The sequence below is a fragment of the Pristiophorus japonicus genome, chromosome 13 (assembly GCF_044704955.1).
Source record: "Pristiophorus japonicus isolate sPriJap1 chromosome 13, sPriJap1.hap1, whole genome shotgun sequence".
In the NCBI taxonomy this organism is placed as follows: Eukaryota; Metazoa; Chordata; class Chondrichthyes; family Pristiophoridae; genus Pristiophorus; species Pristiophorus japonicus.
In genome coordinates, this window is record NC_091989.1 from 170,964,793 (window position 1) to 170,991,460 (window position 26,668).

At 42.4% G+C, this 26,668-nt stretch overlaps 1 protein-coding gene across 3 annotated transcripts in view; it reads left to right on the forward strand.

Moving 5' to 3' along the window:
- mthfsd (methenyltetrahydrofolate synthetase domain containing) overlaps nt 1-14,649 on the forward strand; it is a 72,208-nt gene extending 57,559 nt beyond the window's left edge. For all 3 annotated transcript variants that reach the window (XM_070897020.1, XM_070897019.1, XM_070897021.1), the window contains 3 exons: nt 4,329-4,441; nt 11,673-11,798; nt 14,001-14,649. In XM_070897020.1, coding sequence (XP_070753121.1) covers nt 4,329-4,441; nt 11,673-11,798; nt 14,001-14,549 — 788 coding nt within the window. In that variant the 3' untranslated portion in view covers nt 14,550-14,649. The remainder of the gene's footprint in view (nt 1-4,328; nt 4,442-11,672; nt 11,799-14,000) is intronic.
- Nucleotides 14,650-26,668: the final 12,019 nt, after the last annotated feature.

The window sequence follows — 26,668 nt, forward strand, 5'->3', positions numbered from 1 at the left end:
AAAATAAGTACTTGCTATTGTAATATTAAAAAGTATGTGCCAATCTGCCACTGCTAAAGATTTTTAGCACCACCAACAGCAACAGCTTGCATTTATATAGCACCTTTAACATAGTAAAACATTCCAAGGCGCTACACATTAGCGTTATCGGATAATATTGAACACCGAACCATATAGAAAGACTTGCATTTAAATAGCACCTTTCATGACCACCAGACATCACAAAGCACTTTACAGCCAATTCTTGGAGTGCAGTCACTTGTAATGTGGGAAGTGCGCACAGCAAGATCCCACAAACAGCAATGTGATAATGACCAGATTATCTGTTTTTATTATGTTGATTGAGAGATAAATATTAGTCAGGACACCAGGGATAACTCCCCTGCTCTTCTACGAAATACTGTCAAGGGATCCTTTATGTCCACCTAAGAGAGCAGACGGGACCTTGGTTTAATGCCTCTTCCGAAAGACGGCACCTCCGACAGTGCAGCACTCCCTCAGCACTGCACTGGAGTGTCAGCCTGGATTTATGTGTTCAAGTTCCTGGAGTGGGACTTGAACCCACAACCTTCTGACTCCGAGGCGAGTGCGCTACCCACTGAGCTGACACTGACGTACAAGGAGATATTAGGGCCGAAGACCAAAAGCTTAGTCAAAGAGGTAGATTTTAAGGAGTGTCTTGAAGGAGGAGAGAGAGGCAGTGAGGTTTAGGGAGGGAATTCCAGAGCTGAGGGCCCAGGCAGTTGAAGGCGCGGCCACCAATGGTGGAACAATGAAAATCGGGGGTACACAAGTGGCCAGAATTGAAAGAGCGCTGAGATCTCAGAGAGTTGTAGGACTGGAGGAGGTTACAGAGATATCGGGAAGGGGGAGGCTTTGGAGGGATTTGAAAACAAGGATGAGACTTTTAAAATTGAGGCATTGTCGGACCGGGAGCCAATTTAGGTCAGTGAGTACAGGGGTGATGGGTGAACGGAACTTGGTGCGAGTTCGGACACAGGCAGCCGAGATCTGATTGAGTTCAAGTTTACGGAGCAGACAGTTAAAGCCTGATGGCTTCACATACAAGGTTCCCTGTAAGCAGCGCTTTGTTCTGCATGGCCTGGGTCTTTTAATGCGCAGTCCCTTTAAATCTCTGCTCATGCGCTGTATTTACGTGGACCTTTCAGATTATGGTGTGGTCGCACGTGCACCTTAGCAGGAACATAGAAACAGGAGTAGACCATTCAGCCCCTCGAGCCCATTTAGCCATTCAATGAGATCATGGCTGATCTGCAACCTTTTTGGCCCATATCCCTTAATACCTTTGGTTAACAAAAGGTTATCAATCTCAGATTTAAAATTCACAATTGATGTAGCATCAATTGCTGTTTGCAGAAGAGAGTTCCAAACTTCTACTCTTTGTGCATAGAAGTGTTTCTTAATTTCACACCTGAAAGGTCTGGCTCTCATTTTTAGACTATGCCTCCTGGTCCGAGAATCCCCAACCAGCAGAAATAGCTTTTCGCTATCTACCCTATCTGTTCCCCTTAATATCTCGACAACTTCGATCAGATCACCCCACAATCTTCTAAATTCTAGGAAATACAACCCTAATTTGTGCAATCATCCTCGTAACTGAAGTCTGGGTATCATTCTGGTAAACCTGTGCTGCACTCCCTCCAAGGCCAATATATTCTTCCTAAGGTGTGGTGCCCAGAATTGTTCATGACATTTTAATCATCTATGTATCTGGATCCCCAAGTCTCTTTTGACCGCCATTGTTTTTAGCTTTTCACCATTTACAAAGTACCCTGTTCTCTCCTTTTTAGGTCCAAACCTCACATTTGCTTACATTGAAATCCATTTGCCATAGTTTTGCCCATTCACTTAATCTATCAATATCTCTTCGTAATTTGATGCTTCCATCTACACTGCCTACAATGCCGCCTATCTTTGTGTCATCGGCAAATTTGGATATATGACTTTCTATGCCATCATCTAAGTCGTAAATAAATACTGTGAATAGTTGAGGCCCCAACACAGATCTTTGTGGGACACCACTAGTCACATCCTGCCAATTTGAGTTCCTGCCCATTATTCCTACTCTCTCTATCTGCTGCCGCTCAGCCAATTTCCTAATCAGGTCAATAATTGCTCTCAATTCTGTGGGCTTCTACCTTAGTTAACAGTCTCTTATGTGGGACTTTATCAAATTCTTTCTGGAAGTCCATATAAATAACATCCATAGACATTCCCCTGTCCACTACTTTAGTCACCTCTTCAAAAAATTTGTCAGGGATGACCTGCCTTTCACAAATCCATGCTGGCTCTCTCTGATCAATGAAAAATTTCTGAGCTGTTCAGTCACCCTATCCTTAATTAGAAGTCGACATTGTCATTGACAATATCACCGCTTTCAGTTTTTAAGGGACCACTCTCTTTTTCCTAATGTAATTGTAAAAATTCTTTGTATTGATTTTGATATCCCTTGTAAGTTTTCTTTCATGCTCCCTTTTTGTAGCCCTTACTAAATGTTTTGTGATCCTATGCTGTTCTTTGTACCTTTCCCATTCGTCAGGATCTGTGCTACTTTTTGCATTTTTGTATGCTTTTTCTTTTAGTTTAATGCTCGCCCTTACCTCTTTAGTCATCCATGGCTAGTTTTTTAGCAACTAGAGCTCTTGCCCCTCAGGGGTATAAACTGATTCTGTATCACATTAAATTCTTCTTTGAACATCTCCCACTGATCATCTGTCATTTTACCCATTGACAGATTTGCCCAGTTAACCATGGACAGTCCCTGCCTCGGCCCGTTGAAGTCGGTCTTGCCTAAATCTAGAAACTTAGTAGCTGTTTCACATTTCTCCCTTTCAAATGCTACTTTGAGCTCGATGTTATGATCGTTATTAGATAAATGTTTACGTACAGTTAGGCTGGTAACTAAATCTGGCTCATTACTCAATACTAAACATGGTGCCAGGTTTTTAATTTTTCTGTTTTCTGATTTACACTTTCCTCTTATTTTTCTGAGGCACCTTCCTTGCCATGCAAATCTTTTGGAAGACTGGTTGAGAATTAAGACACAGGTCCACGATCTCGGTGTTCATGCTGCCCGTTCCTTAACTCAGCCACTAAGCCATGCTAACACTTTATTTGAGTATTAAGGAAACAGCTTTGGTCTCCTACAGATTGGTAAGAATAAATGCAACACCATTATGAACTCTAGTTACTTAAGTATTCATATTGGGGACTAACAGCTAATTATATATTTGAATATTAAGGGAATCAAAGGATATGAGGATAGTGCGGGAAGGTGGAGTTGAGGTCGAAGATCAGCCACGATCATATTAAATGGCGGAGCAGGCTCGAAAGGCCGAATGGCCTACTCCTACTCCTATTTCTTAGGTTCAAAATAAGAGCATAAGAATATTTCATGTGATAAAAGCCACACCAAAATCTGCACAGAACATGATGAGAGGTGCAAAATATTTTAAATAGACTCAACATGCGGACTATAATTTTAACTACATCCGATGACTGCAATAAAAAGAAAAGAAAGATTTGCAGTTATACAGTGCCTTACATGACCACTGGACGTCTCAAAGCGCCTTGCAGCCAATGAATGTAGTTACTGTTGTAATGCAATAAAAGCTCCCAGCCACCCCTCGGACATCCGGTGCTAGTTTCGAAGGGCCAAGGAACATTACCGCCCGGAAGAGGCAAGCCAGTGTGCAACGCCCGTGGTTGCAACACCGGGTCGATATTTGGTTGGCGTCCGAACAATAGCGCGCCCTGGTGGCAATGCCTGTGGAAGGTGGCATTCCAAGCTATAGTGGCCACAGTGAGGTAAGCAATGTCGACCTGAGCTAAGTGTGATTGTTAGTTATTTTTTTTGTAATTTTGCAATTTATGTTGTGGTGGCGTCAGTAATGTATTGCGAATGTTTTTGGTGTTATTTTTTTTTCTGATTAAATTTTTTTTCACGGAAGCCTCTTTGAGTGCGCTCCAAGGCCGGCTGTTTAGCTCGGGACTTTCATCTGCTCAGCCGGTCTAGCACCCTAAAAGAGGTGTGGAACGCCTCCCTTAGTGCTGTGCTTCACACCCGAGACCCAGCTAGTGAATTTTGCGACTGAAGACGCAAGCCATTTCCCGACGAAAAGTTTACCGCTCCACCTGGATTAATGCCGCAACAGAGGCGCAACCAAATTTCTCCCCCTATGCATTTTACTTTTTGAGCTTTTAGACCTATTTTTAAAAAAAATACAAATGTTCACTTCACAATTGTCTCTTTTTTTTCTTTCGTCTGTAATACTGTTCTTAAAATGTAATTTGTGTTTAACGTCAAGGCTGGAGAATTGGAAAAGGAGAGGGCTTTGCTGATTTGGAATACTCGATGATGGTATCGATGGGAGCCGTTGATGAGAACACCGTTGTTGTCACCTCAGTGCATGACTGTCAGGTTCGTTAAACAAAAGTACAAGGAACTGCAAAGTGTAACATTGAGGTTGTGTGTTGCTCACTCATTTAAAAAAAAAAGAATCCAATCCTTTTTACTTCGGTAGGTCAAAACAGATATCTTAGAAAAGTGAGCCTTGACATTATATAATGCGCAGTCCCACTGTCTGCAACCTAAGCACAGGGGTTTCAGATATACGAACGTATGAAAATGACAGGAAAAGACCAGTTGGTCCACCAGGCCTGCCCCACAACCATGATGCCTGGAGCATCATGACTAGACTCTTCCTACCCTGCCTCGCAGCTATGCAATCTCCTGCGAGAGGCAAGAAGCCAGAAAATAAAACCAGGGCTAATAAGGGGAATGAAAATCTGGAAAATTTCTGCCCCCCCCCCCCCTCCAAAGCGGTCAAAACCAACAACAAACAACAACAACCTGTATTTATATAGCGGCTTTAACATAGCGAAACGTCTCAAGGCGCTTCACAGGAGTGTTACGAGACAAAAAATTTGACACCAAGCCACACGAGGAGAAATTAGGGCAGGCTTGGTCAAAGGTAGGTTTTAAGGAGCATCTTAAAGGAGGTGGAGAGACGGAGAGGTTTATGCAGGAAATTCAAGAGCTTAGGGCCTTAGCAACAGAAGGCATGGTCACCAGTGGTTGAAAGATTATAATCAGGGATGCTCAGGAGTACAGAATTAGAGGTGTGCAGATATCTCAGGGTTGTGGGGCTGGAGGCAATTACAGAGATGGGGGGGGTGCGAAGGGATGGAGGGGTTTGAAAACAAGGATGGGAATTTTGAAATCGCGGCGTTGCTTAACCAGGAGCCAATGTAGGTCAGAGAGCACAGGGGTGATGGGTGAGCGGGACTTGGTGTGAGTTAGGACATGGGCAGCCGAGTTTTAGATCATCTCACATCACTGTGTTAATCCACTTGTGTATGATGCTGTCTCTGCCCCAGCCTAGAAGTGGTTCAGCTCCCTCTTGAAGGCGTGCAAAGAGTCAGCGCCTACCACCATCAGCCTCATGCTTCTCTGGGAAAGGCAGAACCGACTAACATCTAGCCTATTCCTACTTTTGCCTCGTTTAAATGCATGTTCCCTGATCCTCCCCAATCTGTCAAACTGAAATATTCCATCAATGGACACGCCATCCAGTTTGGACTATGGCATGAATCGACCTTTGCACACGGGTAATGCTGAACACCATGTTGTGACTGAGGCCATCAATAGAATATTTTCCTTTCAACTAGAAAAAATAAATAAGTAGAGGAAAAAGAAAAACCACAAATGGTGAAATCTGAAATAAAAACCGAAAATACTGCAAGTGGACAGCAGGACATTCTGTTCCACTGAACGGTTACACCCGGAACATTAACCTGTCTGTTCCAGATGTTGATCAACCTGCTGTGCATTTCTGGCATTTTGAATTTTTATATTAAGAATCAAAGTGTTTGGCTGGAGCATATCTGTGACTGAGTAGCACTGAGGAAGGTGTTTCTTGTTGAAGTCCTGTTAATGTCTACGTTCACAGCCCCCTGGGAGTAATGTCTCCCATTCCGAAATGTTGTACAAAATGTGTCCGGTTCTATTCATGCGGTTCAGAAAGGGGAAAAACAATATGTCTACATTGCAAGGGCAGAGTGATTTTATTGTCTAACTGATTAGATGGGATTGGGGACTTTAGTCATGTGTAGGGACTATAAAAGCTGGGATTGTTCTGCTTAGAGCTGAGAAGGTTAAGGGGTGATTTGATGGAGGTGTTCAAAATCATGAAAGGTTTTGATTGTGTAAATAAGGAGAAACTATTTCCAGTGGCAGGAGGGTCAGTAACCAGAGGACACAGATTTAATAATCATTTTTGCCTCTCCCAGGAGATCATGTGGTTTTGGGTGGGGTGGAGTGTATAAGTTGTGATACACAAGGTATCGCAATTGTGTGGGACAGGCTCGATGGACCAGAGGGTCTTTACCTGTCCGTCATTGTTCATATGACACTGGGAGAACTACCTATTATTTTCAGGAAGTGCCTTGGGATCTTTAACATTAACTTAAACCGACTGGGCCTTAGTTTAACATCTCATTCAATGATTAACACTCCTTATTATGTCGCAGCCCCCTCAGTTGTCCACTGGAGTGTCTGCCTAGGTTATGTGCTCAAGTCTTTGAATCATTCGTAAAAGAACCAGAGGAGAGATGAGAAGACTTTTTTTTTTACCCAGCGAGCTAGGATCTGGAATGCACTGCCTGAAAGGTGACGGAAGCAGATTCAATAGTGACTTTCAAAAGGGGATTGGATATATACTTGAAAAACATATTTGGAAGGGCTATGGGGAAAGGAAACCAGAGTGGCACTAATTTAAATACTCTTTCAAAGAGCCAGCACAGGAACAAAAGTCTGAATGGCCTTTTTCTGTGCTGTATGATTCTGTGATTCTATCCACAGTGGTTTCAACCTCAAGACTTTTAAGAAAAGTACCTGCTAATTTGGTAGTCTGTGCACCATTGGCTCCAACTGAATCCTGTCTATTGCAGGACCCCATGGGCAGAGTTGTCATAATTCACAGATGGATGCAATATACAGCAATCATATTTTATAATTCACTGGTTTGTCCTGTTGAAGTGCCTGCATTGCAGTATATTTAATCAGCATTAGTTAACAATAGCACTATTTAACAGGAACATTGACAGGCCATCACTTAGTAGTTTCAAGAGAAAATTGTCCCTCTGCTGACTTGCTTTTCCTGTTTGAAAGCCAACGTAGATTCATTAATGTGCCGTGCCGAAAGTTCATAACAGTTAAATCACTTTTATAGATTCAATGATGTGGTCACAGTCTTTATGGCAAAGGAATGTGGGTTGATTCATGGCACTTTCAATTTCCTATCATCTTCACTGTCATCATGATCTGACATTGATTGCTACTCAGACAGTGTAATCATCCAAATGAAAGTAGTCTGTAGTCAACATTTCTTAATCCAGTATCGTGTCCTAACCTGCAGTCAAGAGCTCACTGATAACACTAGCAGCTCCGTTCACCCATTATGACAACGTGTGCTAATATCGGGACACTATCGTCATTTGGCATCAATTGGGAATCCTGAATTACTGAAGCATTTGATGATGATCATCTCTGATTTGATCTGATCCCATGCTTTCTTAGTCCAGCAAATGACATCGCGGTCCATAATGTACTTCAGGACATCCAAAGTATTACAGATACAACGTCTGAAATCTGGAATCCTCAGGACCGAGTCTGTGCCGGATTTTGTTTTTTTCCTCCGGATTTCGGACAAGAAAATCAATCGTCTGAAATCCAGAATCCTCAGGTCCGAATCCATGATGGTTTATGGGTTTTGCCGGATTTCGGACCTCACTGTTGATGCTCCTCGCCACCCGCCGCTCCTCCGCTCGCTGATTCCCGCCGCTCCTCGCTGCCCGCCGATTCTTGCCACCTGTGGCCCCGCAGCACTGCATTTTTTACCTGTTTCCTGGTCCCTTGCTGCCCAATGTGGCCATCTTGGCCACCTCAAAATGTCCAGTTTTCAGGCAATTCCGGTTTTCAGAATTCCAGATTTGGGTCGTTGTACCTGTATCACTTATGTTGTTCACAATTTCTGTTTATATTAACGATTTAGACCTTGGAATCAAAAATACAATTTCTAAATTTGCAAATGACACCAAATTAATAGTCAATACTGAGGATGAATGCAACAAATTACAGGAGGACATGAATAAACTTGCAGAATGGGCATATAATTGGCAAATGTTCAACACACACAAATGTGAGGTGTTATATTTTGGTAGGAAGAATAGGGAGGTCACTTGTTACTTAGAAGATGTGAGTCTAAGTAGGATAGAGGAATGAAGGTGATCTTGGAGAACAAATACACAAATCAAAAAAGTTGTGACACAGGTTCGCACGGCCATTTAAAAAAAAAAGCAAACCAAGCACTAGGGTTTATTTCCAGAGGTATAGAATTGAAAAGTAGAGAAGTTATGCTAAACCTGTATCGAACCTTGGTTAGACCACACAGCATACAGTTCTAGTCACCATATTATAAAAAGGATATAGAGGCATTGGAGAGGGTGCAAAGAAGATTTACAAGGATGATACCAGAAATGTGAGGGTATACATATCAGGAAATGATGAATAGGCTGGGTCTCCTTTCTCTTGAAAAAATAAGGCCGAGGGGTGACCTAATAGAAGTTTTTAAAATTATGAAAGGTTTGATAGTGGATACAGAGAAAATGTTTCCACTTGTGGGGAAGAGCATAACTAGAGGTCATCAATATAAGATCGTCACCAAGAAATCCAATAGAGAATTCAGAAGAAACTTCTTTACCAATAGAGTGGTGAGAATGTGGAACTCGCTTCCATGGGGAGCAGTTGAAGCGAAAAGTGTAAATGCATTTAAAGGGAGGCTAGACAAGCATACAAGGGAGAAAGTAGTGGGTTATGCTGATATATGTAGATGAGGAAAGATGGGAGAAGGCTCGAATGGAGCATAAATGCCAGCATAGCCTGGTTATTCCTAAAATGAAATTAACACGACAGAAATGTTCTACAGACAATCTTTACATAAATTGAACCAATAGCTGAAATTTTGAAATATTGTTTCCTGGAAGGAATTTGACTGACATTCTGAAGTGTAAGTGTCCTTTGCAGAGTGACCACAAGCACAAAGAAGAGAGCTTAATGTTTCTGCCTCAATCGAACACCTTGTAACAATAATATAAATGATTCCAGTCACCCATGCTTTTTTATTTGCAATGTAGGTCATGGAAGCTCCTTTTGGGATCGTTTCTGAAGTGGAATTTATCAATATTCCAATAACAGCAGGTCTTTTCCGACAGTTCTGCTTTCTTTTCTTCCATTTGCAATGTGTTCGACAGTTCGACTCTTGAGTGCTCAATAGAACACATCAGTTTCACCATGGTTGAAGTAATCACAAGGATCAGAATCACTGATTATTAATAGCAATTTCTCCTTCTGTTCATCATGACATAGAAACATAGAAAATAGGTGCAGGAGTAGGCCATTCGGCCCTTCGAGCCTGCACCACCATTCAATAAGATGACCATTACTGTTCTTGCATTTTCACCACTCGCAGATTTGGCACTTCTTAAAAAAATATCCAACCAGCCATTGAAGTTTTGCATTTGAAGTTTCCTACCCATGAGCAAGTAGAAGGCTTTTTCTGACAGCAGTGGTTCATGGGTTGAGCAAGGAACCATTATCACACCAATGCAGTGTGTACCATCGACAAGATGCACTGCAGCAATTCGCCAAGGCTTCTTTGACAGCACCTCCCAGACCACCTCTACCACCTAGAAGGACAAGAGCAGCAGGCGCATGGGAACACCACCACCTCTAGGTTCCGCTCCAAGTCACACGCCATCCTGACTTGGAAATATATTGCCGTTCCTTCATCTTCGCTGGGTCAATATCCTTACCCAACAGTACTGTGGGAGTACCTTCACCGCACAGACTGTAGCAGTTCAAGAAGGTAGCTCACCACCACCTTCTCAAGGCAATAAATACTGGCCTTCCCAGCGACACCCACATCCCATGAATGAATAAACAAAATCATGAATGTCCTTGCCTTAGTTTACAATTATTTACCAGGTTTTCCTCCAGCACTGAGTGGCTTTCATCACTATTCAAGATTATCGGTTGGGGTTATAACTGCCCACATTCCTCCATCCATAAATTTAATAATGCAAGTGCGATATCCAATCACTAATGCACTCCATTAATTTAAATCGATTGAAAATTGGACGGGCACTCTTCGGAGTATGGATTCCTCTTATCTGATTGTTCTGTATTCATTGTGTCCATTGATTATCCCCAAGTGGAGTGCAGCAACAGGAAAATCTTCTCCTGTATTTCCAAAAATGTTACCTTTGGAATAGTTTTTTTGGGCTGCTTAGTTACCAGCAGGGTATAGTGGCTCCAGGACAGGTGGAACCTTACTAAGCAACAAACACAGGACATGAACAGCCTCACAAAACCTGCACGATACAATACATCTCTCTACTCTTCCAAAATATTCTGCTTATTTTACTAAACAAGAACAGTTAGTACTGTTTGCTTGTTTCTTACCCGGGCAGAGATCCAAGCTCTTCTTGCCCAGAAAGAAACAGGAATTCTGAACAGCTGTTCATACTTGGCAGGACGCACCCAGTTGAACACAGGCTGTACCTTCCTATCGTGCAGGTTGGCCCATTCAGAAGAAATCAGGCCAGCTTCAGACAAGGAAAGGAAAAAGTATGGCGGTAGCCCAAGTGGCTCCAATGGCCCTGGACAGACTACAAGGAGATGAACGAACCAGGAGGTGGAATATGTACTGCAAGGTACAAGTAGATAGAGCTCAAAATAATCACTTTTGAACTGCTGTAGTTCGGAAAAATACTTAGTTGTAGTTGGAAGAAGCATCCTGTTTATTCCCTCTAGGTGCTTAAGTGTTTTGTAAGTATATAAAAGTAGCTGTGAAAGGCATGCATCCGTGAGCATCTCGGCGCCTTAGGGAGATGACTTTTACTGGAGGAGCAAACCCAGTGGGAGGTGAAGGCTGAGGGCTGAAGTATCATGCCTCACCGCCCAGCATCGAAAGATGGTGCAAAAACTCCGGCTCCAATCAGGAAGCCAATCATGACAAGGTAAACATTTAAACATGGTCTTAAGTTCTAAATAAGTTTAAAAAAAATAAATACCTGGATGTATATTTACTCGAGGATAAGGCTGCTTTGCAGCCCAATCCTTGAATTTTTCCTTTTAATTCATTCACTGCCAAAGATGCCATTTGGCATCACTCTCACTACAGTTCACTGACTCAGAGAAGATGTCAGAGGGTGCCGTCTTTGCAGCTCTACCAAGCGAATTCCAGCATTAGTAAATGATTTGTAGGGTGTAATAATATGTTTAGTACTTAGGAGCACCCACTGATTATTGAACCACAGAAAGTTGTTGAGGCCAATTCACTAAATATATTCAAAAAGGAGTTAGATGAAGTCCTTACTACTCGGGGGATCAAGGGGTATGGCGAGAAAGCAGGAATGGGGTACTGAAGTTGCATGTTCAGCCATGAACTCATTGAATGGCGGTGCAGGCTAGAAGGGCCGAATGGCCTACTCCTGCACCTACTTTCTATGTTTCTATTCTTGGGACAAAGATTGAAGAAAGTTTCAAGAGTTTTAACCAATTTCCCCATTTCTATGTTTTTTTTTTCTAGTTGCTTGACATCCCAGAAGAGCTGATGGGCGACCACGATCTAACCGTAGATTACATCCTTACACCTACACAAGTGATCAGAACAGACTGCAAACGCTCCAAACCTCAAGGAATTATATGGTCAAAGGTTTACAATCCTTTATTTTTTTTTTCTGCACAATCTGTTCTTTCGGCTGGAAGGGAAGGTTCATTGTTTTTGTCACAATATTTTTTCTCCCCTTTCCCTCTTTTAGAATCCAAGTTTTGGAACTATACTCGTACTCTTTCATCTTGGACCTCCTGCTTAAGTCAGAAGGTTGTTGGCTCAAGTCCCACTCCAGAGACTCGAGCACAAAAATCTAGGCTGACACTCCAGTGCAGTGCTGAGGGAGCACTGCACTGTGTGAGGTGCCATCTTTTGGATGAAACATTAAACTGAGGCCCCATCTGCCCCCTCAGGTGAATGTAAAAGATCCCACTACAATATTTTGAAGAAAGGCAGCGGAGTTATACCCAGTGTCCTGACCAATATTTATCTCTCAATCAACATCACTAAAAACAGATTATCCGGCCATTATCACATTGCTGTTTGTGGGAGCTTGTGCGCAAATTGGCTGCCGCGTTTCCCACATTACAACAGGGACTACACTTTACAGCCACTTAATTGGGATGTTCCGAGGTTGAGAAAGGCACTATATAAATGTAAGTCTTTTAGCTCTCCCTGGAGCACATACCATTCTCCACATAGATGACCCAGATCTAAGATAGCCACATTGTAAACAGTCACTAAGAGGTGCAAAAGCACAGTGAGTCTCGTTTTCATTCCGTCCCATACACATTTCTCTGTCCCTGTTCAGTGGAGAAGTGCATGGCCACCACTCCACCCCATGAAAGCTTGGCTGAGATTGAGAAATCAGAGGGGATGGATGGACATTGCGTGGGAATCAGTGAACTGCACCATTGCAACACTATTGCAATCTCTGTTATGCATTTATTTATTAACTCTATATTGTGGAATGAAAGAATTCTTATGATGTCTGCAAGCAATCTAGATCACTTACAGATATCCAATCTAAAGTAAATCATGTTGGGCAATCTCACACAACTTCTGAGTGGATATGTGCCCATGGCATAAAACTGCCCATAAATTGGCACTAAGTTGAGTACAAGGATGGCTGGTGTTATAAATGGAAGAGTCTTGCTGGTGTTTTTTCTGAGATTGGAATTAGCACATTAGAGTAGTACAAACTATTATCCATGAATTGGGAATGTCTGATGCTGGCCCCAAGTATGGGAAATGTATTTTTTGCGTTATCTCAGTGAACAAGCATTAGAGTTTATCTGCAGGCTCAACAGGTTAACAATCGTGCATTGAAAAGTACCGAACAGTTGCCCTGCCCTATCTGAACATGTTGTAATCAATTGCATCAACAATTTTTTTTACAAAACTTAAAAAAGAAAGTAGCTAGAGTCATAATGGGCTGTGCCAAGGACTCCCAAGGCCTGTCAGCTGGGCCTGTAAATCAAATCACTGCAAGCCCACTAGAAATGGGTTAAAAGCTGCGATTGTCTTAAAACCCCATCGGGTTCACTAATGTCCTTTAGGGAAGGAAATCTGCCATCCTTACCCGATCTGGCCTATATGTGACTCTAGACCCACAGCAATGTGGTTGACTCTTAACTGCCCTCTGAAATGGCGGCTCACCATCATCTTCTCTAGAGCAATTAGGGATGGGCAATAAACGTTGGCCATGCTGGTGACGTACCACATCCCAGGAACGAATACATTTTTTTTAAATTGTGGAACCCAGTTGGCAATTATCAGGTACAAGTGGGCGGAGCCATGTATGCTCTGCCCATTTGTATCAGGCAGTGAGCGACCTAACCAGCGGTCCTTAAAGAGAATGCTGGAGGCTGTTTGAACTTTTTTTTGTGGGGGTTGGGGAGGATTTTTGTAGGACCAGGATGAAGAGGAATGTTTTTTTTCATAGCCCCATAAAAGTACTTTCGGCTGCTGCCGACTACTTCCCTCTTCCCTTTGATTGCTGACTCCCAGCTCGGCTCACCCTTGGAGCGTGGGATTTTTCTCCCCCACCCTCCGGTGTCGTGAACTGCTGGCTGGTGCTCATTGAGCTTGGTCGGCAGTTCCCCAGGTTATACTGATGGGGACTGAACCTGGAAATGTGTTGGGCCTCCTGACGCTGTTTTTTTTTGTTGGGGCCCCTCCACCTGTTCCGGGCATAAATTAAAAATCTTTCCCATCGTGTCTCAAATAAAAACATACCTTGCTCACATTAAGCATCTTGTAGCCGCTCCTTCAGCTCCGCCTTTTCCCTTTTCTGTTGGACAGGTGGATTCAGAGATGATGGATAAAATGCCGATCCTCGTAAGCCTTCAATTCAGGGAAAAGAAAGCAGGCAAGGATGTCACGCTGAAGGACGAAAGGTTCATGGAGAAAAAAGACCTTCAGTGGTCCTCGGACAAAAGGATGCCGTCAGGAAAAGGTGGAAACGCAACCAAGTTTAAACATACTCCAACTGAAATGGCTGGAAATAGTAAAGAACAAATAGAATCTGACTGTAAATCGCAGCTTAATGCTCCAAACAGAGTCACTGCGGTTTATATGGGTAACATACCCCATAGCCTGAGAGTCAGTGAATTGAAGACTATCTTGAGAGATCACAATGCAGTTCCATTGCGTCTGAACTGGCAGGGTGCCCAGCACAGGGCCTTTCTTGACTATAAGGATGCAGAAACTGCAAAAGAAGCTGTAACTTCCCTAGCTAAGCTAAGTATAAGTGGGAGTATGATTACAGTTGAATTTGCTAAGAACCAGAGAGGTAACCGATCTAGAAATCAGACCACTGAAAAAACGAGCAAACAGCCATTATTATCCTGATCACACACCAAAAGTGACAGCATTCAACTTCATGTATCTCAAAGATGTTTTAAAAGTATTGGTTATATCTAGGTGTATAAAATACAATGGAGTCAACTTATTTACAATTTGGCATTGCATTTATTGCCTTAAGTGGGCTTAGTAGAAACATAGAAACATAGAAACATAGAAAATAGGTGCAGGAGTAGGCCATTCGGCCCTTCTAGCCTGCACCGCCATTCAATGAGTTCATGGCTGAACATTCAACTTCAGTACCCCATTCCTGCTTTCTCGCCATACCCCTTGATCCCCCTAGTAGTAAGGACCTCATCTAACTCCTTTTTGAATATATTTAGTGAATTGGCCTCAACAACTTTCTGTGGTAGAGAATTCCACAGGTTCACCACTCTCTGGGTGAAGAAGTTCCTCCGCATCTCGGTCCTAAATGGCTTACCCCTTATCCTTAGACTGTGACCTCTGGTTCTGGACTTCCCCAACATTGGGAACATTCTTCCAGCATCTAACCTGTCTAACCCCGTCAGAATTTTAAATGTTTCTATGAGGTCCCCTCTCATTCTTCTGAACTCCAGTGAATACAAGCACAGTTGATCCAGTCTTTCTTGATAGGTCAGTCCCGCCATCCCGGGAATCAGTCTGGTGAACCTTCGCTGCACTCCCTCAATAGCAAGAATGTCCTTCCTCAGGTTAGGAGACCAAAACTGTACACAATACTCCAGGTGTGGCCTCACCAATGCCCTGTACAACTGTAGCAACACCTCCCTGCCCCTGTACTCAAATCCCCTCGCTATGAAGGCCAACATGCCATTTGCTTTCTTAACCGCCTGCTGTACCTGCATGCCAACCTTCAATGACTGATGTACCATGACACCCAGGTCTCTTTGCACCTTCCCTTTTCCTAATCTGTCACCATTCAGATAATAGTCTGTCTCTCTGTTTTTACCACCAAAGTGGATAACCTCACATTTATCCACATTATACTTCATCTGCCATGCATTTGCCCACTCACCTAATCTATCCAAGTCGCTCTGCAGCCTCATAGCATCCTCCTCGCAGCTCACACTGCCACCCAACTTAGTGTCATCCGCAAATTTGGAGATACTACATTTAATCCCCTCATCTAAATCATTAATGTACAGTGTAAACAGCTGGGGCCCCAGCACTGAACCTTGCGGCACCCCACTAGTCACTGCCTGCCATTCTGAAAAGTCCCCATTTACTCCTACTCTTTGCTTCCTGTCTGACAACCAGTTCTCAATCCACGTCAGCACACTACCCCCAATCCCATGTGCTTTAACTTTGCACATCAATCTCTTGTGTGAGACCTTGTCGAACGCCTTCTGAAAGTCCAAATATACCACATCAACTGGTTCTCCCTTATCCACTCTACTGGAAACATCCTCAAAAAATTCCAGAAGATTTGTCAAGCATGATTTCCCTTTCACAAATCCATGCTGACTTGGACCTATCATGTCACCTCTTTCCAAATGCACTACTATGACATCCTTAATAATTGATTCCATCATTTTACCCACTACCGATGTCAGGCTGACCGGTCTATAATTCCCTGTTTTCTCTCTCCCTCCTCTTTTAAAAAGTGGGGTTACATTGGCTACCCTCCACTCCATAGGAACTGATCCAGAGTCAATGGAATGTTGGAAAATGACTGTCAACGCATCCGCTATTTCCAAGGCCACCTCCTTAAGTACTCTGGGATGCAGTCCATCAGGCCCTGGGGATTTATCGGCCTTCAATCCCATCAATTTCCCCAACACAATTTCCCGACTAATAAGGATTTCCCTCAGTTCCTCCTCCTTACTAGACCCCCCGACCCCTTTTATAACCGGAAGGTTGTTCGTGTCCTCCTTCGTGAATACCGAACCAAAGTACTTGTTCAATTGGTCCGCCATTTCTTTGTTCCCCGTTATGACTTCCCCTGATTCTGACTGCAGCGGACCTACGTTTGTCTTTACTAACCTTTTTCTCTTTACATATCTATAGAAACTTTTGCAATCCGTCTTAATGTTCCCTGCAAGCTTCTTCTCATACTCCATTTTCCCTGCCCTAATCAAACCCTTTGTCCTCCTCTGCTGAGTTCTAAATTTCTCCCAGTCCCCAGGTTCGCTGCTATTTCTGGCCAATTTATATGCCACTTCCTTGGCTTTAATACTATCCCTGATTTCCCTTGATAGCCACGGTTGAGCCACCTTCCCTTTTTTATTTTTATGCCAGACAGGAATGTACAATTGTTGTAGTTCATCCATGCGGTCTCTAAATGTCTGCCATTGCCCATCCACAGTCAACCCGTTAAGTATCATTCGCCAATCCATCCCAGCCAATTCACGCCTCATACCTTCAAAGTTAGCCTTCTTTAAGTTCTGGACCATGGTCTCTGAATTAACTGTTTCATTCTCCATCCCAATGCAGAATTCCACCATATTATGGTCACTCTTCCCCAAGGGGTCTCGCACAACGAGATTGCTAATTAATCCTCTCTCATTACATAACACCCAGTCTAAGATGGCCTCCCCCCTAGTTGGTTCCTCGACATATTGGTCTAAAAAACCATCCCTTATGCACTCCAGAAAATCCTCCTCCACCGTATTGCTTCCAGTTTGGTTAGCCCAATCTATGTGCATATTAAAGTCACCCATTATAACTGCTGCACCTTTATTGCACGCACCCCTAATTTCATGTTTGATGCCCTCCCCAACATCACTACTACTGTTTGGAGGTCTGTACACAACTCCCACTAACGTTTTTTGCCCTTTGGTGTTCTGCAGCTCTACCCATATAGATTCCACATCATCCAAGCTAATGTCCTTCCTAACTATTGCCTTAATCTCCTCCTTAACCAGCAATGCTACCCCACCTCCTTTTCCTTTTATTCTATCCTTCCTGAATGTTGAATACCCCTGGATGTTGAGTTCCCAGCCCTGATCATCCTGGAGCCACGTCTCCGTAATCCCAATCACATCATATTTGTTAACATCTATTTGCACAGTTAATTCATCCACCTTATTGCGGATACTCCTTGCATTAAGACACAAAGCCTTTAGGCTTGTTTTTTTAACACCCTTTGTCCTTTTAGAATTTTGCTGTACAGTGGCCCTTTTTGTTCTTTGCCTTGGGTTTCTCTGCCCTCCACTTTTCCTCATCTCCTTTCTGTCTTTTGTTTTTGCCTCCTTTTTGTTTCCCTCTATCTCCCTGCATTGGTTCCCATCCCCCTGCCATATTAGTTTAACTCCTCCCCAACAGCACTAGCAAACACTCCCCCGAGGACATTGGTTCCGATTCTGCCCAGGTGAAGACCGTCCGGATTGTACTGGTCCCACCTCCCCCAGAACCGGTTCCAATGCCCCAGGAATTTGAATCCCTCCCTGCTGCACAGTTGGAAAAAGGTAGAATTCAAACAGGCTACTGTTGAATCACATCAAATAACATATATGCACTCGATGAACAGACAATGGAATTAGAAACTTTGTTCTACATGAGCATTCAAAAGAGCTAATCTGATGTGGTACATACAGTCAGTGGCCCGGGATTTGCAGTTAGCATCGAGGCAAAGATATTTGCCGATGGCCCCAAAGAAAACTCCTCACGGAGATCTTTCGATCTCCGAGGCTAGAAATTAGCCTTTTTTGACGCACAGGTGATTTCAGTGCAGTTTAATTGGGATTCTCTAATGCGATCTGCCGTGATGTCAACAAACTGTCTAAGCAGCCAATCACATTGCAGGATCCTCACAGACAGGGAAGCAGGAAATGAGAAGCTGCTTTTATCTGGACTTTTTAAAAAAATATATATATATTAGAGAGCAAAACAAAGATTGAGGCTCTCACATGGGGATAAGATAGAACCTGAAATAAATATGAACAAACTTTAAAAAAAAAAATACAATTATTTTTAAGTTTCTTAACAATTGTAATTTTTATCATAATGGAGACATTTGACACTCCACAAAATTAAAATTTGTTTTTCAGGGCCATAACTTTTGCTTAGCAGTCAGTACACTGTTTAAAAACCCCAGTTACACCAAATCCAACAAGGCCTAACATTTAATGGGATATTTAACAGCGATATCACTGTGAAAAAGCCCAAGCTTTCATTAGTTTCACTGATTATACCGAGTGCCTGCTATGTGAGGAGCCTCACAGTGCAGCCAGTGTCGGACTGACCACAACTTCAGGATTTCCATGTTTAGATGTGCACGCGCTATATTCTGAAGTTGCAAAAGGGTAATAATGGCAAAAGCTGTTAGTTTGCCGCTATTACCTACTGCAAATTCTGCCCCATTATGTACAAGATACTGTGGGACTCTCTGATAACATGCAGTCTCTGACATAACATGATACCCACTATAATAGAGAAACCTTATAAAGTACTCTGCAACAGAATTTGTATGTATTCCCCATACAGCTTTACAATAAGCATTCAGTAAATATTAATGGCTCTATGCTCACAAAGTTGATCGACACGTAAGTGAACATAAGCAATCAATTTATTTTTTTGCTTTCGATAATGTTTGCATTAAGTACTCTTTTTTTTTGGACTATTAACTTAATTAATTCCATATTGCCATGTACCCATGTTTCCTGCCATGAGAATTAATGGAACCCGTTAGCTTTACTGCTAACAGTCGAAATCTGGGCCATCAGAACGTAATTTTAAAAAATTCATTCATGGGATGTAGACGTCGCTGGCATGGCCGGCATTTATTGCCCATCCCTAAGTGTGCTCGAGAAGATGGTGATGAGCTGCCTTCTTGAGTACAACTGAGTGACTTGCTAGGCTATTTCAGAGGGCAGTTAAGAGTCAACCACGTTGCTTTGGGTCTGGAGTCACATATAGGCCAGACAAGGTAAGGACAGCAGATTTCCTTCCCTAAAGGACATTAGTGAACCAGATGGGGTTTTATGACGATCGGTATTTTCATGGTCATCATTACTAATACTAGCTTTTTATTCCAGATTTTATTAGTCTAGGACTCTGGATTACTCGTCCAGTAACATAACCACTATGCTACCGTTTCCGTTAGTATTGTAATAATGTAATATTGCTTGTTTCACATAGGGTTGTAACTAATTAAAGTAGTGGGCAAGGGCCATTCAGGCAGCATATTTTCCAAGGAAATGGATCTCGGGAGAGATGGTGTGAAGCCTGTTTCACAGGCAACGTCATGATAGTGCTCGCTGATGTAATCCTGGAAAGGAAGTGGGTATTTCTGGCTAACTAGTGGTTGCAGCCACATAGGTCTCATGCTGAAATCACAACGAGAGTGTATATTTTGTCCATGACTCTCTTTCCGCCCCCCCCTCCCCAGTTCTAGATGGAGGTCAGAAAAAGGTTTAATAACTGGAATAAAATGAGCTAATAGGATTATAATATGGAATGGCCAAAGTAAGGTCACATGTCAAGTTGTTTATTATATAAAAATCCTGTTGGCATGGCATGGACCAAATATGATGTGACAAATGAAATATAAATGCAAATGTGCAGACACTGACTTAGACAAAAATAGTATCTTCTGAAGTAAAATGCATTGCATAAAGTGATGGACCGATTGTCTGATAGAAACAAGTCACGTTCTAGGATTGGAAATGCAGAAGTGTATTGTCATTTGACTTTAACAGAGACCCTTTGTATCCATAGGACTGAATGAGTAGTTCTGCTTGTGATGCTTCAAAGTGCTACATTTTATTCTGACCTGGAGCTTGTAATTTCCAGTCTGCGAAATTCCTTTCCGAAACAACAATTAAACTGATTGGCTCGGGACTTTGCAACCTTAAGCATCAAAATAATGCATTCTCAAAGAATTATAGACATTTACAGCACGGAAGGAGGCCATTTCGGCCCATCGGATAAACTTTTATTTTCACCACATGGGATGAAAATCGGGCAGTTTCTACAACAGACAGTCAGTCCGCTCCGCCATGGGCTGAAGACAATTTATCCCATGGTATAACATTTCTGGCCTTTTAAAACAGCGCATCATCCCACTTACTGTAAGCAATGCCAAAGGAAATCCACTAGAATTTAAAGTAAAGCTGGCTGAAGGACCCAAGAGAGTCTCGTATGTGTACATATGAGTATTATAAATGGGTGTCAGCCTTGACCAGCACCATCTCGGAAACTTGAATATTTTTCTTGCTTTAAGCCAAATTGTAAATTAAGAGTTATCACTGGTTAGGGACCTTGGAAGAAGCAATGCCTGATAAAACATTTAGGTCCTGACATCGCTAGAATGTGGGGATGGTACAACCACATTGTGGTATGTGCGTGCCATGTGATGAGAACTGTAATTCTCTACCAAATGTTGTTGTAACTAGCCGGAAGAGCTTCACAGATGTATCGCTATGATACTACAGAAATATTAATGTCTGCTTTTTTCACCTGGTGAAGGAACTATAAATTCATGATAACTTACATCTATGGAGCACGTTTCATCTAACAAAATGTTCTAAACTGCTTTATAATAGGAAGCAATAAGCACTATGTAGAGGAATTGATTGAAGGCACAAAGAGATAAGATTTTAAGGAAGCCTTTGAGCAAGGGGAATTTTGGTCAAATAAATTCTAAAATGGACACGCTCAACAACTGAAAGCTTTGCCACCAGTGGTGGCGCAGAGAGTGGGGGAATGTGCAATAGGTTGGAGTTGGAAGACCAGAAGTGGGTCCTGGAAAAGTTGGTCAAAGATCTAGAGGTAGGGTAGAGAAATTTGAAGACGAGGATTTTAACATTTATTGGGTAAAGGTCAGGTATTATGGGAGTCCAGGACATTATGCAGGATAGAACCGGAGCAGCAGAGTTCTGGATGAGTTCGTTTTTGCATAGGTTTGAATAGGAAGGCTGCAAATCAACACTAGAGAAATCAAGTATTATGGTGACAAAGATGTGGATGAGGGGTACAGTAACCGAGAAATAAGGGTAGTGGTCTAAATAATCAGGGTTCCAGAAATGGAAGTTAGCAGACGTGGTGATACGGGGTTTGAAAATCAGGATCATACCGAGATCATGCACTTGCAGACTCAGTTTGAGCTAGAAGCCCGAGAAAAATCTGGAATAGCTACCTGAGGTGTACAATTTCTAGTGTAGCCTAATGGGATGGCTTCAGTTTTGCTGATACTGATTTAGAGAAAGTTATGGCTCATTCAGGACTTGATTTCAGTCAGTCAGTACAGTAGCCTCGACGCAAATGGTGAGGTAGAATTAGGTGTTATTGATGTGCACATAGAAGTTAATCCCATATTGGCAGATGACCTTTCTGAAAGGCAATACATAGATAAGGATGGAGCCATGGGGCCATCCAAAGTAACCCATGCAAGTCCAGAAGGATAAGCAACTGGAAAAGATGAACTGCCAACAATGGGGCAATTAGGAATGTAACCAAGAGAGGGTGATGCCTGGAGGTGGACCACACAGGAGAAGCAAGGGAGACACCATAATCACTAATTGCACAAGATGTCAGTAATTTTGATAAAGACATAGCCCAGGGATTACTGAGGTCACAGGAACACCAGAATCCCTCTTCAATGCCACTTTTTAGTAGAACTCCCTGCCCAACTTGGTGATGTACAGCAGAGTGGACCCGGTGAAATTTGCCAGAACTCAGCCCTGTCTTAGTGCACCACAGCAGCAAGAGTCGTGTACTGGTTATGGTACTGGGCCGGAAATCCAGCGATCATGAGTTCAAATTCCACTAGGGCAAGTTGTGAAATTGAATTCAATAAATCTTATCATTTACGAGCTGGCACTGAATCAAATGACCATAAAAAGTGCCAGATTGTTGTAAAAATCCACCTGGTTTATTGATGTGTCCTCTGAGGTGACTGAGCAATTACTAGGAGCCCCACCAACACCACCTCAATGAGCAATAAATGTGGCTTTGCCATATTGTGAGAATTTGTTTTTAAAAATACAGCTATGTGACAAATTGGGAAGGAAGAGTTATACCAGGTTAAAAATAAACAATATTAAATGTTATGCAATGCTTGCCTTTCTAAAATGTTAGGTATGTTGTTGGTTAGTAATCATGTTGGCGATAGTTCATCGCAAGTATTGCCTGAACATTCCATTGACTATGCATTTAGTGGTGACGTTGTCTCAGGTTGTGAGACTATTGCTGGCCCAATGTAAGCAGTACATTGGAGCATTTTACAGTCACAGTTTTACAGTCTTATGGTGCATCCTTGGGGTATACATGAGGAAACCACCAGAGAGGTCTAGGCAGCTGAAGTGTTATTTGAACACATCCAAGGTTTACTCAATTAGCTTCACATTGTTAGGGTCACTGTAAATGGACATCATGCCCCCCTACAAGCCGAAGGATGCCATTACCTGCCCAACACCTAGGTAAATGCAGCAGACCCAGTAGTCAAACAGATACCCCATGTCACTGTGCGCCAGCAGAGGAAGATACAGTGCTATGAAAAGAGAGTGGGGCATTAGGATTCGTTTTTGATTGTTCCAGCAAAGAGCTGGCACAAACACAGTGGGTTGAATGGCATACCGCTATACTGTAAATGTCTAATTCTATGACCCAGCGGAATATATAAAGTGCCACCTCATGATCATATGTCTTCGGCAGGTACAATAAGATAGTGGTTATGGTACCCCACATAGCAAGTTATCAAATGGAATTCAATAAATCTGATCATCAAGCACCAAAGAAAGAAAATGGCCAATTTGTCCTAAAAACCACAAGTGTTTCCCTTTTGGGAAGGGAAACTGCCATTTCTACCTGGTCTGGCCTTGAGTGTGTGTTTGTGTGTATGTATACATATATATATATGATTCCGGTCCACACTACATTTGTTTTGACTCTTAATGCCCTGGGGTAACTAGGGAGGGGTAACAAATGCAGTCTTGTCAATAATCTAGGCTGACACTCCAGTGCAATACTGAGGGAGTGCTGCACTTTAAGAGGTGCCGTCATTTGGATGAGATGTTAAACTGAGGCCCCGTCTGCTCTCTCAGATGTGCGTAAAAGATTCCATGGCACTATTTTAAAGATGAGCAGGGGAGTTATTCCTTATGTCCTGGGCCAATATTTATCCCTCAATTAACATCACTAATACAGATTATCTGTTCATTATCACATTGCTGTTTGAGGGAGCTTGCTGTGCAAATTTGCTGCCACGTTTCCTATATTACAACAGTGATTACACTTCAAAAAGTACTTCATTGGTTGTAAAGTGCTTTGAGACGTCCAGTGGTCGTGAAAAGCACTGAATAAATGCAAGTCTTTCTTTCTTTGCCCACATCCTGTAAAATTACTAGAGGTGGACGTTTAGCTCTGTCTGTGGCTCAGGCAATAAACCAATAGACAAATGTAGTGAATATTAAACAGCTAAATGACAGTACTCAATAAAACCAGTACATTTACACACTTTATTAAAAACAGAAAGTCATGTCTCCAGGGACGGATTAAGGGTGCCTTGGGCTCCAGGCAGTACCCCGACCATGGGCCCCCTACTCCCATTCACATCCTACAGTAAATGACATTAGTGAGCTAGGTCACAGGATACTATACTGAGTATGCATCAGGTCAAGGTCTGGTCAGATCTACATCTCAGATTATGTTCTCATTGATACTATGATGACACTCATTTAATATTTTATTATGTTTCCAAACAATCAAACTGATATCTTGATGAAACCCTGTATAAACAGTAAGCAACAATGCTTTAATTTAAAAAAAGTCCTTACATTTTGAAAATAAATCGACAATGACAACAATTTAGAACAAGATAGCGCAACTTTTTGGAAGACCATCGTTTGTTATTTGTATTCCATTTTCTCCACAGAGGCAACTACAGGTATAACATTACATTGGTCTTTCCCGAAATTTTTGTCGGCTAAACTTGTCAATGATTTTAGAGAAGTCAAGGCCTCTTAGTACTTTGCTGTCGATGCTCATGATTGAAAGGCGATTAAGTCGATCTTGTTCCATTCGGTTCCTGACCTCATCCTTGATGCGTTTTAGTTTCAAGAAGGATCGCTCACCACTACAATTTGATACCATCATCGACCGATATATCCGAAGAGCTATTTCATATGGAGGAATTGGTACATTCTCAGCTCTGCTGACTTGGTTTGTTTGTCACAAATTGAGGTTTGAAGCCCTGTTGAGGGTGCCACCAAGCTAGAAAACTGGATGAATTCACTTTCAATCATAGGTTCCAGATCTTTGGGATGGGAGCGGGCAAAATTTTCTGCGGCTTGCTTAATCTCATGAGTCGAGAGAGCAGCTGGCTTGGACAGGAATCCAAACTTATAGTTGATTTCCTTGTATGCTTCAAGGCGGTGTTTCAAAGTACTGATTAGTTGATCAGTGATGACAAGGAATACTTCAGATTTGAATTTCTCCTTGGGTAACCACAGTGTTTTCAGCATTTCCATTGTCACAGCGACGGTTGTGTACCCTGACGTGCCTCTGAACTGAATTGTACTCGTGGCCACACAGTTTAATCCTTAGGTCTTCAAAATCCTCAAACTCTGTCTGCTGGGTCTTGACAAAATCATCAAGGGACTCGAGTAGGACACCATGACATTCAGATTCAAGCCGGTCTCTTGAAGCGAGAGATTGGTCAGGTGAAAGCGCTTCAAGACTGTGTTCCAAATAACAATGAGAATAACTGAATTCAGTTCGCCCAGCTCATCAAGGATCGACTGAGCTTAATTTCGGCATTCAACTTTCTGTTCCACGTCAGTTGCCAGGGATTCCAACACTTCGCGGATGGGAGTGTGTTGGTGTTGGATTAGACCATGTCATTTCAGTACAACATGCTGGGCCAGAACGGTTGGCTGGTAACGTCCTGCCAGGCATTGCAGGCGTCTAGATTCTGTTTACATCGTCGAGAATAACATGCGCCTGAGCCCTCGTGGCTTCACCCTGCTCTTGCCATGTCACTTACATCAATACTGTTTACCCTTAATCCGACCCTGTATGGGCCCCCTAGGCTCGACTGCCCCATCTGCCACCCGCCCCCAATCCGTCCCTGCATATCGCCTAGGTTAACCTTCAAAATGAACTTGAATCACAATTCCTTGTGTAGCTAAACGCCATCATGGAGTCACTGACTCAATCTTTGTATCTATTGCCATCAGGCTGACAACTGGATGGGTGCCATACAACCTGGAATTGCTTGAAATTTATAGAAGAAATAAAATTGGAAACGATTTTATCATAACTACATTTAGATTGTCAGACGTCCATTTTAATTAAACAGCTTGACCCCCTTCCTGAGAAACCATTGTTCTGTTCCAGCCACTATGAACAACTTGTTACAAAAAATGAAAGCTTAGAATTTATAGAGCAAAAGGAGGCTATTTGGCCCATCATGCCTGTGCTAGCACTAGTTCTTCAGTTGGCGCTATCTCTTCTAATCTCATTCACCTGCCCTTTCCCTCTTCTTCCTTTGCAAATACTTATCCAGTTTCTGTTAAATGATATTTAGACTCTGTCTCAATAGTCACTTGTGGCAAACCATTCCATGTTTTAAAAATCCTCTGTATGTAAAGAGTGTTTTCTAATTCCTTGTTTGTTCTTTGCTACTTTTTACTGATTTGCCAAACAGTAGAAATAATGTTCCTCTTTGTGGCATCTCTAAACCTTTCATCATTTTGAAAATATCAATTAGATTCCCTCCTTTAACCTGCTCTGTTCTTGTGAAAAATGTCCACTTTTCTGAGTTTTTTTTTAAAGCTATCTTCTCAATTTCCTGGTATCATTGCAGTGAAACTTTTCTATACTTTCCATAGCTCAAATATTCTTTACGTAGGATTACATAGGATATACGGCATGGAAACAAGTCCCTGACAATGTTTATGCTCCACTCGAGCCAACTCTTGTCTTTCCCCCATCTAACTCCATATCAGCTTAATTCTCCATTCCCTTCTCCCTCGTATGCTTGTCTAGCCTCCTCTTAAATGCATCTATACTATTCGCTTCAACCACTCCCTGTGGTAGCGAGTTCCACATTCTCACCACTCTTTGGGTAAAGAATTTTCTTCTGAATTCCCCATTGCATTTCTTGGTGACTATCTTATTTTGGTGGCCTCTAGTTATGCTCTTCCCCACAAGTGGAAACATTCTCTCTGTATCCACTCGATCAAAAC